At 43.3% G+C, this 14,840-nt stretch overlaps 2 protein-coding genes across 4 annotated transcripts in view; one reads left to right on the forward strand and one right to left on the reverse strand.

The window, feature by feature from the left end:
- Nucleotides 1-2,749: 2,749 nt before the first annotated feature.
- Nucleotides 2,750-9,560, forward strand: LOC307220926 (transmembrane protein 14C-like). The gene is made up of 6 exons (XM_079985123.1): nt 2,750-2,876; nt 5,236-5,356; nt 6,092-6,168; nt 7,174-7,275; nt 8,638-8,725; nt 8,915-9,560. Exons 3-6 carry the CDS (start codon nt 6,093-6,095, stop codon nt 8,970-8,972), a joined length of 324 nt encoding a protein of 107 aa, XP_079841249.1. The 5' UTR covers nt 2,750-2,876; nt 5,236-5,356; nt 6,092; the 3' UTR covers nt 8,973-9,560.
- A 3,438-nt stretch (nt 9,561-12,998) lies between these two features.
- The window catches only part of MAK (male germ cell associated kinase), a 33,886-nt gene continuing 32,044 nt past the window's right edge, over nt 12,999-14,840 (reverse strand). For all 3 annotated transcript variants that reach the window (XM_079984976.1, XM_079984975.1, XM_079984978.1), the window contains one exon: nt 12,999-13,342. In XM_079984976.1, the coding sequence (XP_079841102.1) occupies nt 13,179-13,342 (164 nt within the window). In that variant the 3' untranslated portion in view covers nt 12,999-13,178. The remainder of the gene's footprint in view (nt 13,343-14,840) is intronic.

Consider the following 14,840-nt stretch of genomic DNA (forward strand, 5'->3'; position numbering starts at 1 on the left):
GTGGCTTGGCTTTTGAAAAATAGGGGGTCCTCAGTAATTAGCTAATTGGGAACCACTGATATAGATGAGAAATGGCACAGGGGGATAAGATTGAACCCTGTGAGACACCCCAAGATAACTCCCATGTTGCTGAATGGTAGCCTTCCATGATGACTACATTCTGGAATTGAGATACTTTCCCAACCAAGTATGTGTGCACATTGAACTGTTTTTTTTCTTTGACTTGTAAGTGCCATAGCTACAAGTTTCAGGCATTGTTTTTGTAACGGTGGGTGTGCCTTTATTTTGATTATGTTGTAGAACATACATGAGTAATAAGTGCCCTGTATAATATTTCACAAGATAATAAATAACTCATGCTCAAGCTACACCCACCTGAAGGCAAATATGTTAGTTAAGGTTCCATTGAATGCCTTTAGACATTGTACACTTAGGTAAAAAGGTAAAAGGAAAAGGACTCCTAGATGGTTAAGTCCAGTCAAAGGTGACTATAGGGTTGCAGTGCTCATCTCACTTTCAGGCCGAGGGAGCCAGCATTTGTCCACAGACAGCTTTCCGGGTCACGTGGCCAGCAGGACTAAGATGCTACTGGTGCAACAAAACACCGTGACGGAAACCAGAGTGCATGAAAATGCTGTTACCTTCCCGCCGCAGCGGTACCTATTTATCTATTTGCACTGGTGTGCCTTCGAACTGCTAGGTTGGCAGGAGCTGGAACAAAGCAATAGGAGCTCACCCCGTCATGGGAATTCGAACAACCAACCTTCCAATTGGCAAGCCCAAGAGGCTTGGTGGTTTAGACCACAGCACCACCTGTGTCCCTGGGATTGTACATTCAATGATGTGCCATAACTTCAATCTCTCATTGACATCTGCTTCCACCTACATTGATTTTGCAGAAAGCAACAAAACCAGAGGTTTTTTTCTTTTTAAAATCTGTCCCCCGCCCCCACCCCAGGCCTTCACATCTTTAAGCTAAACCATGGCTTACTACTGCATAGCAGGGCAACAGAAGGATCTCTGGAGGAGTGCTGTGATCTCTCTGGGAGTGCACACATTTGCTGGTTCATGCTAAGTCATGGTTTGGCTAAGTGTTATGTGCCAACCAGGTCTTAGGTGGCAATTCTATACAGTTACTTAGGCCCAAGTCCCATGGAACACATTGGGGGCTTACTTCTAAAAAGGTAAGTTTAGGACTGTGCTCTCAAAAACCCCAAATATTCTAGCTTGCTCTACTCAAATAATTATTTGATATTAAGGAGTTAAAGGCAGAGGAGCTTATTCTGGCACTGAAAAGCAATTTCCTCCTATCCTTTTATAATCTGCAAACAAAGGATTGTTTTTTCATGGCTCTGAGTTTATGAGGAGAGTTTGAGATTCCCACGCATGCATATATAGTTGCATTTAGTTAAAGGTCCTCAGTTTGCAGTTGTAATTTGTTTTGTGGAAACAAGATAAGTGGGGCGAGACTGAAATTGCTTTTGAATTGAGAAGCTTCATCCCTTGGCCTTCCAATGCCATTAAAACCCAAGAAGATAAACGCCAGTTCATTAGAGGTGGCTGTGGTGAAAAGCATGCTCTTTGCATATGATCTGAAACACTCTTAACATTTCACTGAAATTTATAGAGAACCAAACCCTGGTATTCAAAGCAGTCTCTGCAGATGGTGTGTGCAAAGGTAAAGAAAGAATGAAACCCAGCTTCAAAAGCCCTTCCTATTGGCCAATGAGTTGCAGGTGACTGTGCACGGTGGGGGCGTTTGCTAAAATGATTTCAAACTTCACCATAAAGTATCCTGGACCTGCAATGCCAGTTCTCTCTCTCAGAGAATTAGACAAGCACATTTTGATGGCCTGCACAAACCCCCAAACAAGTGCTGTTGTATATTATTAGTGGTTGTTTCACAAGATCAGGCCTCAGATATAACTTTTTTCCTGGTAATAGGAATTGTAATTGATTGCATGTTTGCTTCCTATATTATAAATTAATTATATATATATAAAAGAGCCATCACCTCTCATCCTCAAGCACATCTGCTTGGACATAGTTGAATACCATCCCTATGGGAAAGGGCCATAGCTCAGTAGTAGGTAATCTGCCTTGCATGCAGAACATCCCAGGACTAGGTATAGGGCTGCCATAACTGGGATTTGGCCATCACAAACAGTGTCTGGGCAGAAATCACTTTAAAAACAAACAAACAGAAAAGTCTGGGAAAATCTGGAAGCATTGCAGCCCATGTTGGAAGTGTAGATTTTGCAGAATTTATTTAAGAATAGCTTAAAAACTTCAATTTTATTTTATTTTTGGAGATTTTGAAAAAAAAACACAACCAACAACCCAAAAAGTTCAATAACTTTGGGCAAAACTAAAAAAAATATATCTTAATAATTTTGCCCCCCCCCCAAAAAAAAGCAACAACACACACACACCTGGCGAGCCACTGCCGCTCAGTGTAGACAGTACTGAACTAGGTGGACCAAACGTCTGATTCATAGAATTGTAGAGCTGGAAGGGAGCCCGAGGGTCATCTAGTCCAACCCCTGCAATGCAGGAATCAAATCTGAACCAGGATTCGGTATAAAACAGCTTCTTATGCTCATGGGGTTACGCACGCACCTCTCCAAAAAACAACAACAGGGGACGGCAGCTAAGCAAGAGAATCGCCGCACTGACAGCGCTGGGCTCGTGAACTCCTGGCAAAGTGCCGCTCGTCCCTCGCTCTCGAGCACGGAAACTTCGGGCGTGCTGCTGGTTGTCCACGCTTGCGCGCTCCCGCAGCGGAGGGAACTCTGGGAGACCGAGTAGCTCGGCGTCCGTGGGGGAGGGGGAGCGTCCCAGGCAATCCTCACGCTGTGCGCCCTTGGAGGAAGAAGGTCAGTCCGGGGCGCTGCGCTGGGCGCTCCGTTGCAGCAGGGGGGGGGGGGAATCCTTTGCCTTTGCTGCATCTTCCCTCTGAGTTACAATTTGGGGTTGGAGGAGTAGGAACTATGGATTCCGCCCACATTCCGCCCCATTGCAATGGTCTATGGCTGCCTGGTTGGTACAAATGTGGGGCGATCAAGCCCAAGTGGTGGATTTGCTTCCTATATGGGGGAAAGAGATTCCCTACTTTTCAGGTTCATCGGGGCACCTTGCTGCATCGGGCACGCTGCCCTCGCTTGCAGGAAGCACCCGGTTATCGCGAAGGTTGTGCCGCCTGCTAGACTCAGCCGGTCTCCGCCCATTGCCCGGCCTGTTCATTATTAGCCCATCTAAAGGCCGTGAGTTACAGTTCTGCCGCCGCCGGGATACAGTTGCTCTCTCTCCCGAATACTGTTTCCTTACTGGGTGCTACATTGTTTTAGACTCCAGATCAGGCAAACTCGGTCCTCCAGATGTTTTAGAACTACAACTCCCATCACCCCTGACCACTGGTCCCGTTAGCTAGGGATGATGGGAGTTGTAGTCCTAAAACATCTGGAGGGCCGAGTTTGCCTATGCCTGTTCTAGATGCTGGTGGAGACTCGGAGCCCCTGAACAGCGGCACAGCAGGTGGATGTTCAACAGGCACAGCAGGGTGTGGAAGGGGTTAGCTTCCCCCCTGCCACAACTTGTTTCAAGGCCTGTTCTGGTGGTTTACCTAATGCCAGCTGTTTTGCTGAGGTCCTTGCACCTGTTTGCTGGTTCTGACCCACAAAAGCGCTTAGAATCATAGAATTGTAGTGGGACCCCAAGGGTCATCTAGTCCAGCCCCCGGCAATGTAGGATTCTCAGCTAAAGGATCCATGACAAGATGGCCACCCAACCTCTGCTTAAAAACCTCCAAGGAAGGAGAGTCCACCACCTCCCGAGGGTGTCTGTTCCACTGTCAAACAGCTCTTGTTGTCAGAAAGTTTTTCCTGATGTTTAGTCAGAATCTCTCTTCTTGTAAACTTGAAGCCACTGGTTCTTTTTGCATTCTGAAGCAAGAGTGCCTTTTTCTGGATTACTTAACACAGAACAGTCATGCTCATCACCAGAACCGGAGTAGACTTCATAGATTTTAAATGCGACTGCAGGGATTCTAGAGAGCAACAAGAAGAATGGTCACTCCACCCAGAATGAATTAAGGAGATAGCTCAGTCTGCAAAGCATGAAATCTCAGGATCGTGGGTTTGAGCCCCAAATTGGGCATTGCAGGGGGTTAGATTAGATGACCCTCGGGGTCTCTTCCAACTCTGATTATTAGCTCCTTTCTTGCTGTGTGGTGGTCCCCTCTGGTGCCTTTCCCCTGACATAAAATTTTAATTTAAAATACAGTGGTACCTCGGGTTAAGTACTTAATTCGTTCCGGAGGTCCGTTCTTAACCTGAAACTGTTCTTAACCTGAAGCACCACTTTAGCTAATGGGGCCTTCTGCTGCTGCCGCGCCGCCGGAGCACGATTTCTGTTCTTCTCCTGAAGCAAAGTTCTTAACCCGAGGTACTATTTCCGGGTTAGCGGAGTCTGTAACCTGAATCATATGTAACCTGAAGCATATGTAACCCAAGGTACCACTGTAGATGGATGTGTCCTTTTTTGCACTCGGATTTCACCTGCAGATTTATGAACTGTAGTCAGGGGTAGATAAGCTACTGTTGTTTCATGACCTTCACTTCCCCTGTGGTGGGACTCATTCATTGGTACCGTTTCATTCCCACCCACCTTCTTCCAAGGACATCGAAGCAGAGCTCTCGCCTCAACAAATTTGCGTTCTGCTGTGTCAAAGTGTTGTGTTGGGAAGGTCACTTTCCCTAACATGGTAAGACCTGTCTTACAATGGAACTGACTGCAAAGAGGTAATGGTGGAGTCTCCCTTCCTGGAGGTCTTGAAGCAGAGGCTAGGAAGCCCTCTGAATTGAACTAAGCAGGCCACCAGGCACCCTCCAATTCACTGATTTAGGCATCACCAAAGGGAATGGCATGGTAGGGATGCAACACTTACCTGACCTCTCTCTGGCTGCATACCTGGACAAAAAGGGGGAGAGGAGAGGAGCAGCGATGGTGGTGAGATCAGTGCAGTGCAAATGCACCGGTGGAGCCAAGCCAATGCTCCTGCTGCCATGTTTGCACTGCACTGGCCTTGTTGACATGCCTTGTTGACATGTCATGGTGATACTTGGTAGTTCTTAAATTTGCAAGTGAAATCCAAGTGTAAAACAGGTATATGCAAACATTTCAGGGCATGGAATGTGTACCTTTTTATCCTGTTGCCCTTGCCCCCCCCCCCTTCAGCCTCCTCTGCACAACATCACCTCCAAGAAAGGAGAGAGAAGCTTTAAGATAAGGACGTATTGCTGTAAAAGAACCACGTGACCTTGGGAAGTGGAACTGCGTGCCCCTAGCAAACAAACAGGTGAGATGAAAGCCAGAGGGAGGAGAGAGGTCATTTTTGTTCTGAGTTACCTTCCACTGTCCCTTGCAAGAAGACGGGTCTGTAGCCCCTAAGCTCGCCTCTTGTGTGACTGTGCATGCAATACCCTAATGCATGCTAAATTAGGGTATGTTTACAGTGCATTTAGACCTGGGAAATCTTGTGTTGGTTTTCCTGATTATAAGGCTAGCACTTCTGTCTCATTTGCTAATATATCATTCATGGTACCTGTTGCATTCTGGAACTGTGGCTTTTGGATCAACATACTGGCAGGTCACATTAAATTTCATTCGCAAGTCGGCATGGCGTGACACAACAACAAACGTCATTGGGCAGTGTGACTACTCCCCCACTCTTTCCGCACATACATGTTTCTGTTCCTCTATGATTCCCCCATGAAGACGGTGGGGGAGAAATGCATGCTGGTATTCTGCCCCACATTTCATCACTTTATGCCTGAGATTTTCTGGGCTAGTGGGGGTTGCAAGCATCTTTTGTTCCCTGGAAGCAATGAACACAGAAATGGGTGCTAACATTCCATTATGTTCCACTCCGAAAGCGTTTTTTACTTTGTGTGAAAGCTCGGATATAATGTATTTAGTAAGTTTTGATGAATGAATTAGGCATTGCAGCCTCCATTTTTAATAGCCATGACATTCTTCACCATCAGCTCAGCTAGAAATATTTGAACATTGCATTTTCATCTTTATGTTCCAGAATGAGTACGGACTGGCTTGGCTACGGTTACGCAGCACTGGTTGCTTCAGGTGGAGTAATTGGCTATGCAAAAGCAGGTATAGTATTAAGAAGTCAGACCCTTTTTCTGTTTTCTCCATCCTTCATTCAGCATTGTGACATGGATATTTGTGCTTTGTAGCCTTTGCTGGTACAATAATTTTTAGTACGCACTTAGTATATGGCAATAAAGGCACGTGGTCCTCATTGTGACAAACATTCAGGGATAGATATCAGCAATATAGCAATGCCAGCATTTTGGAATATAACATGCTGCAGTTTGCTTTCTTCCATGATTCGTAGTCCACATTGATTTGTTGCGGGAGCAAATAAATAAATCACAAAACTCAGAACTCACTTCATTCCCATTATCACCAACTGTTGAGAGATTCAGGGCAGACAAAATCATTTATTCACACAGCACATTAAAATCATGATTTCAATTATTATTTTAAAAGCAGCATGAGCATGTAATGTGTTTTTTAATTGTACTTTAAAAAATTAAGAATGTGTTTTCTTCCCTGGGACCATTTGGTTAACGGTTCGTTAAGAGTTTTTCCAAATAAGATTAACTATGGACTCAGCACCCACAAGATGTAATGTCCTTTCATTGTCCTTTCTCAAAAAGAAATACTAGTTTGTAGATTTAATAATGGAACTCGCTTCCCAGAGGACCTCATTAGGCCGCCTCTGTTCTTCTTTGACAAATTATTTTTTCTGTTCCAGGAGCCTTTCAGGGGCTAGATGAGTTTTAATTGCTGTTGGCTAGCTTGTCTGGAAAAGGGGCCTGTTGCTACTTGATCCACTTTAAATTAATTTATTATGTGCTGTTTTTATTCTCTTTTAGGATTCCAGTTTTAACAGTACTATTATTTTGTCTGTTGTGACATGCAGTGAAGTAAAAAATTCAAACAGAAACTGAAGGGCCAGCCCCTGTTCATTTGCATTTGTGTCCTCCCTCACTTTAGTAAGCCTTTCAATGCTAAAGAAAAACAAGGGAGTTTTGCTGCTAAGGCCAATACTACTCATTGGCCTTCCACAATCCTCTTGTACTTGTACTCTAGGTAGCGTTCCTTCTCTCGCTGCTGGTCTCTTGTTTGGTGGTTTAGCAGGCGTGGGTGCTTACCAGCAGTCTCAGGATCCCAAGAATGTTTGGCTTTCTCTGAGTAAGTATTTTATTTAGATTTATTTGACCAAAACAACAACATCCCACCCAATGCGATTCCTCCTTCTGCAATCTCTTCCTTCCCAAATCATAAACTCACGGTCAGCCATTGTCACTTGCAAAATTCCCATTTGCTGCAAAGGAAATGGGATGTGGCATGCCCAGCAAGCCTCCCCCCATGTACCACTGCTGCCTGATGTCCTTTCTCCATTTTTATAATAGTGGCAGCCTACATTCAAATTCTAGCAATGAAACACAACGTGGAACCAGAAACTGCAGAATTTGGGGGGTTTGATGTAAGGAATTATAAAGTTCCTTATGCAGGCTCGGGCTGTGGTCTAAACGTGACCATGTCTTATGGCATGCGTAGGCAAACTAAGGCCCAGGGGCCAGATCTGGTCCAATCGCCTTCTCAATCTGGCCTGCAGGCAGTCTGGGAATCAGAGCGTTTTTACATGAGTAGAATGTGTCCTTTTATTTAAAATGCATCTTTAGGTTATTTGTGGGGCATAGGAATTCGTTCTTTAAAAAAAAAAATTAGTTCGGCCCCCCACAAGGTCTGAGGGACAGTGGACTGGCCCCCTCCTGAAAAGGTTGCTGACCCCTGTCTTATGGTATCAAGTGATTCCTAGGTTGGCAGTCCCACCCTCTTTTAAAGTGTCCTGCAGAGGGCTGGCCACCACTGGATCCAGGCAGGAGTCCAAGGGGTGGACAGTGGAAAGGGGATTTGTCAGGTTCTGTGACACCCATGAGGCAGGGCTGGGAGAAGAGTAGTCGTCCAGGTGGTCAGAGGGAGGAGGAAAGCAGGCAGAGAAAGAGTTGTGCCATCTCCAAGGACAAAGAGGGGCTTAAAGTGGCAGCAGCAGCTGGAGCTGCTGTGCAGAAGTTGCCAGTTGGCAACTTCTTACATGCACTACATCAGATGAGGGGGATTAACTAAGCTGGAAGGGGCGGCGTCATGCTGTTGCTCCAACGGCCCAGGTTGCAGCACAAGTCTAAAGAGGGAGATGCCCGGCTAGCTATTTAGCAGGAGCAGTGCGTATAATTACTGCACTTTAGGAGCTGATGTAATAGTTGCCAATAAAGAACTAAACTTTCCAACGCTTGTCTTCACTGGAGCTGGGTGTGCTCAGAGGACACCCCTTGTCTTAAGGCACAGGACGCAACAATTTGGCAGAGGCTAGAAAGGTCTAGGTCTGCATGGGGGAAGCACCTGGGAACCTTATGCATCCAGCCTTCAGCTCCACTGAACAAAATGCAGGATGTAAATGTAACACTTGAATGAAGCTTTGGCTTGCATTAAGCTTTACAGGTAATGTGGACTAATGTATCCTCCTCAATTCTTGTGATTTCCCCCCATTAGTTGCTTCTGGAACCTTAACCGGTGTGATGGGAATGAGGTTCTATAACTCCAGGAAATTCATGCCTGCAGGGTTAATTGCTGGTGCCAGGTACAAAATTCCATTTTCCTTCTCCATCTTTCCTGCCATGAACTATTATTTGGTTTAATGGAATGTGGGTGCCTGTAAGATATAGTTAACACAGTCATAACTCGTCATTATCGTAAACTACAGTGAAACATTTAGATTATGGTACTGTGCTGTTTACTGAAATGTTGGTTTGTGTTTGAATTTAAACAGTCTGTTGATGGTGGGAAAACTTGGACTACAGCTGATGGAAAAACCCCTCCAGCCATAAGCATGCAACAGATAAAAAGCAAATAAAGTACCTGAAGACAACTTTCAAGCCACATAAAAACAGCTGAAGTTTTTGACTTTTAAAAATATTGCTAGCATCTGGAGAAGATACTTAACTACAGAAGCAGACCAGCATATTATCTCTATTGGCTCCTTTTGCACAATTCTAAAGTGTCATAGCTACAAAATTACAGCTTCCACATCACACTTTTTTAATTAAAAAATGTACACATTTCTTCCCATAGCCCTGTGTACTTGAAGATTGTGAATGGGGAAAAAGTGGCAGTGATAACCACTGCTGCTGCTGTGTTATCTATCATAAATATTTCCTTAACTTGTATCATATTTCACTTCTCTGTCTTGAAAAACTGAAATTTTCGATGCTGCATAGAGGGACTTCTTAGTATAAATTTATATCTGTACTTACAGGGCTACCATCAAGGTGACTAATTTTGTTTAAGTGTCTACAAATAATATATATTTTAAAAATCAGGTGAAAGTTTGCTAAATCTGTTGAGTTTTGTTTTTTTTTAAAGATAGTAGTAAATAAACCATTTATCCAATAATAAAAAACAATTAGTTCTAAGTACCTTTCAGGGTGGAAGGCAGATTTTGTTTTGTGCATCTCTGTGTGTATGGGTGCGTTTTACTTGCTGGCTTCCCTTGGTCAGCAGTACCTGAAAATATACTATTCAGGCAAAGATACTAAATGCTTACACAGATATTGTTGATGGTTAATTGCCTTTAAAAAACGGGACACAGGTGGCGCTGTGGGTTAAAGCCTCAGCGCCTAGGACTTGCCGATCGAAAGGTCGGCGGTTCGAATCCCTGCGGCGGGGTGCGCTCCCGCTGCTCGGTCCCAGCGCCTGCCAACCTAGCAGTTCGAAAGCACCTCCAGGTGCAAGTAGATAAATAGGGACCGCTTACCAGCGGGAAGGTACACGGCGTTTCCGTGTGCGACTCTGGCTCGCCAGAGCAGCGATGTCACGCTGGCCACGTGACCCGGAAGTGTCTCCGGACAGCGCTGGCCCCTGGCCTCTTAAGTGAGATGGGCGCACAACCCCAGAGTCTGTCAAGACTGGCCCGTACGGGCAGGGGTACCTTTACCTTTACCTTTAATTGCCTTTAAAGAGATTATGGTACTGATCCAGTGAATATGTGGGTGCTGTGATATATCCATAGCAGCTGAATGGAATGAATACATTCCCCCCAATACTGCATGAGGATAGCACTGCATTGCAGCCACTGAAGCAGAGCGGGGCAGGGCATTGTTTTTATAATGGTCCAGAAAGACCCTAAAAGCAGATAAAGTACAGTCCTAAATGGCTTCATGAATACATGACCCCTTGCTGCTGAAGTAGCAGGAGAGCTGCTTCTTCCTTTGTCTGATTCAGGCAATTTTAATCACACCATAAACACAAGCAGTCCAGACATTAAGTTATCACAATGACACTTTCTAAGTTTTCAAAATTTCCTGCCGCAACCAACATCTCAACTTTGAAGTCATGCACCCCTGTTAGCATAGGAGCCAACTCCTAGGGGCTGTGGGGGCTTTGGCCCCCACAAAAAAAATATTTGAGGGGGACATTCCCCAAAGCTGATGGGCTTTGCCATTCACATGGTGTGTGTGCATTGTGTCATGTGATCAATTATGTGGGGCTTACCTGGGCCCCCACAATATTTTATTCAAGTTGACACCCCTGCTGTACCATTTCCCAGAAACTAAGCATGAAATCACACGTTCTAAAGGACACTGCCACAATGCCCCCTCTCTCCATAACATCATTTACCCTGTGGGTTGAGGTCAATTTCATGTTTTCATCCTAGGCCTACCTAGGGGGACAACATACATAAGAATTATGTCTAGGTACAAAACAGAATAGTTCATTACAGGGATGGAACAGGTTCTCTGTAAATGTATAGCTTCGGCCTAAAGTTAAGACTCTCGTGTGTGTGTGTTCTAATGGAAGACTATTATAGTCTTGTGTATCTGAGAAGTTAACTTTATTATAAAAGAAAATGATTTTCATCTGAAAACACCCCAGTCAGAAAGGCAAGTTCCTTGCTTTTTACTAACATACAAACCTGTAGATGGATACCTACAATATAGCATTTCAGTGAAACTGCGTAAACCTGGAGAGACTGAAACCCCACTTAACACGAGGGAACTAGTACGGTATTAGTCTGATGTTCCTGCAACTCTGCATAGGAACATAATATTGCCTGCATAGCAGCAGCTTAGGTAAACTACTGAATTAATATAATCACTTGCCCCTTTTTGCTACTAGTTAATTCAAGGTTTTCATGTTAAAACACACTTAACACATCAGTAAACTATTCAACTTATGAAAATGTGTTCAAGTGAGTTATAGCTTAAATCCTAATTCAAGCCTCAAATCAACCAATAAATACTCTACAACAGAACTGTACATTAAAAAACACATAAAAATACATGTTAGCCTGCAAATAACTCTAACATTTTACAAGTTAAAAATATACAGTACAATACATGCTACTTTTTAAACTTTGGATTGTCAGGTTTAATACAACATTACATGTAATAACATTTAGCAGTTAAAGCAGCAGACCTTATATATCTCTCCACAGTTTGGATCTCTGTTGTCTAGTATATTAGCAAATCTACTAAAAACAGAAATATACTGAAATAGCACATAGGTTTGGGGCCACTGTGTACTTTATGGCATCCAAAAGGGGAAAAGGAGGTCATAATGTGTCCCTGGCCAGATAATGCAGCTAACTCTATGCTACAAGTATGAGGTTTCAATGATAAACACGCTTCAGGAACCGGTAGGAAATTCTATAGTTGTTCAGCTTTGGTTACCAGGCGAAGGCACTACAAGTGGGACTAACCAAAATGTCTGATTCAACAAAATTAGTGAAGAGTTAAAAAAAACCCCCCACAAAAATCCCCAGTGGGCCTAGACTTCCTGCAGACATTTTGTGACAAAACACCAGAACTCTGGTTCCATAAAGGTGGGGGATAAAAGTTGCTTGCAGAGCACAAAGATTAAAGGTCTTCAGTCAGTAATTACAATTAAAATACCCATCTATTTCCTGCCTTGGCTCCTTAGGGTTCCAGTGCTCCTGTTCACACATCCTTTGTGCAATGAAAGGCTTCTTTCATTGCAGTGTCATGCAAAGGTAACAACCACCACATACATGTATCCAGTACACTTTTGCACATAACTGTCTGGGGATTAAAGCAAAAATGCTGTACAGATGAATCTCTTCCCTACTCACTTGTAAGTCAGACCCAGAGACAAGCTGTATACATTGGTCACTAGTTAAATAGTTTACAAGGTTTACAGCCTTCACAATACTTCTGCAGGATCCACATGCAAGGAGGGGTCCCATGCCTGTGTAATACAACTTGAAATGGGCTCTTGGGGATGTGTCACCTTTGTAAAACACTTATTTTAGTGGGCTCGCTGACTACGGATGGCCGAGGTGGGAAATCTGTGGCCCTCTAGATGTTGTTGGCCAGGATGATGGAAGTTGCGAGTCCAGCAACATCTCAAAGGCTGCAGCTTCCTCACCCCTGATGTATGGATTCACTCTCTGCAAACAAAAAGGTAGTTAAGGACATAGAGCAACCCAAAACAAAGTCAAATGGTTCTGGACCCTTTGATGCTAGCTAGACAATGCAATAGAAGATTCTTCTCCAGCAACCATTATGACTTTCATTGTTCAAATCTGATTTTATCTGTAAATGTTCTGGAAGCAACATCTGTTTGAAAGTCACCCTTTACCCTACATTTTGCAGATCTGCTGTTCTCCGCATAGAAATGACTCACAGTTGCTCAATGGCAAGCATGTGCATTTGCTATTTTATGTCATTTAAAAACATTTTTAAAAGGAAACATCAGAGGGATCCAATAAAAACTTACCTAGAAAGAGTTGAAATACTCATTAGTTTTGGCAATATACTTTATAGAATACTTTGTAATGTAAACAAAATTTAACAACAACAACAACCCTACCTTAGAGACACTATTTTGAAGAACGCTTTCTAAGTAAAATGTATTTATTATTATTTTTCCCCCCTAGAGGTAATAAAATACAGGCTCTCGGTTCTTTCCAGAATTGATATTCTATTAGTAGAAACGTGCTTTAAAGCGTCCCGGAAGTAAATGAAGGGAAGTGTATAACAGTCACAGTAAAGCATACATAGTGGGAGCAAGCCCTCCTATCGATGCCCGCCATATTTGGCCACCCAGTCGGTCCTTCCATGGATGGGTTGCACTGGAGGTGGGCGAGTTAAAATGTTCATGCCTTTCGCTGCTGGGTTGTATGTCGGCCCTGGTAACTGAGAACGAGCAGCTTTCGTTTTCCAAGCATATTCTGCATATTCTGAATAAAAAACACAAAAGTCAATATAAGCCAGAATCTAGTGGGTAAAACTTTACTTCTCTCTCTGTTAAACAGAGTAATTGGTTTTTTATTTTAATAAGTTTATAGTACACGATACTGAATATTACTATTCACACAAAAGGGGGAAAATATACTCTAGCTGTAATAGCACACATTGGTAACGAGCAGAGAAGGGAAAGAAAGGTGTTTATTTTCACTTTCTGCTGATGTAATGGCATATATGTCACTACCAAAGCCACACAACTAATCACCTATGCCAAAACCACAGAGTTCTACAGCAGTACAAGGACAGACAACAAAGCAGCCTCAAGGTAAGCTATTTCATCCTTGGATAGTTTGGCTGGCTGTATCAGTGCTAGAAACTCAGATATATATAAGCTAGGTGCCAAATGGCTCCTTAAACCAGGGTTACAGTTGCCAAAACAGAATGCCTAGTTGCCCTTTTGGAGGCAGACAGCTTGAAAGTCACATATTTCAATACAACTTTTTGGTTCCTGAAATTCATTTTGATTGTGCAGATAAAATATAATGGATAGAATTCTATAGGATGTGTTGCTAGTGTGTGAAAACAGTCAAGATCCAAGGATCCCCAGGCATGCACCTCCAGATGGCGGAGACATAAGGCACCATCCTGGCACCCAGGCATCTTCACTTGGTTGCAAGTGGCCAATAGCCAGATGCAAAATGCACCTGGCACCTGGCAAATTTCAAACACTGGCCTGTATCGTAACTGCTACCAATGGGAATGTCTCTGGACCTTGTCATCCAGCAATACCTTAAATTATAGAACATATTTACTTTTTGCTATCACTCACAAGCACCTAAATACCTATGAACCTACAAAACATATCTATAAAGAGCATGAATAAACATACACAACTCATTCAAATGCTATGGAAACAAACCTTTAATAGCATCAACTTACTAAATATTGCCATATACAAGTTTTTAAACTGTCATATTACCCCACCCGCCTTATTAAACAAGCATATACCTGTCCACACAACCAAAACATATAAATGCAGATATAGGATTCATTTCTAAGCTAACTTTAAATCATGCTTCAAACATACCAACTGGACTAACAAAAGCACTTCTCAAAATCTTAATGAGTGTTTTCTTCACTGTGGCTATTAAACTTGTTTTCCTTAGCTTCTCCATTCTTTACTCTATCCAAGAAGTTTGATCTATTCAAGTCCAACTGCATTCAATTGAGATTACTTCCAAGTAAGTGTGTATGGGAATGATGCCTAACCTTTCCCGCCTAAAGAAGTTCAGCACTGCATGAAATAAAATAAAAACTAGATGCACAGCCCTAGGCAACCCTCATTTATATCAGACAGGAGAGGTGATATTGCTGAGAATGGTACCCAACCATGGAGCAAGGTAAGCAATCTCTGGACCTCCCTAAACCAAAGCCTCCCAGAAGATAGAGAACTCCAGACTGAATTCACTTGCACTGCAGAGAACTGCCACC

Source organism: Podarcis cretensis, assembly GCF_951804945.1.
Source record: "Podarcis cretensis genome assembly, chromosome: 7".
In the NCBI taxonomy this organism is placed as follows: Eukaryota; Metazoa; Chordata; class Lepidosauria; order Squamata; family Lacertidae; genus Podarcis; species Podarcis cretensis.

What these genes read in the sequence shown, in the direction of transcription:
- LOC307220926 (XM_079985123.1), top strand. Translation starts at nt 6,093, where the DNA reads ATGAGTACGGACTGGCTTGGCTACGGTTACGCAGCACTGGTTGCTTCA. An exon ending in AATTGGCTATGCAAAAGCAG is followed by an intron (nt 6,169 to 7,173) that starts GTATAGTATTAA and finishes CTTGTACTCTAG; the next exon opens with GTAGCGTTCCTTCTCTCGCT. An exon ending in GAATGTTTGGCTTTCTCTGA is followed by an intron (nt 7,276 to 8,637) that starts GTAAGTATTTTA and finishes TCCCCCCATTAG; the next exon opens with TTGCTTCTGGAACCTTAACC.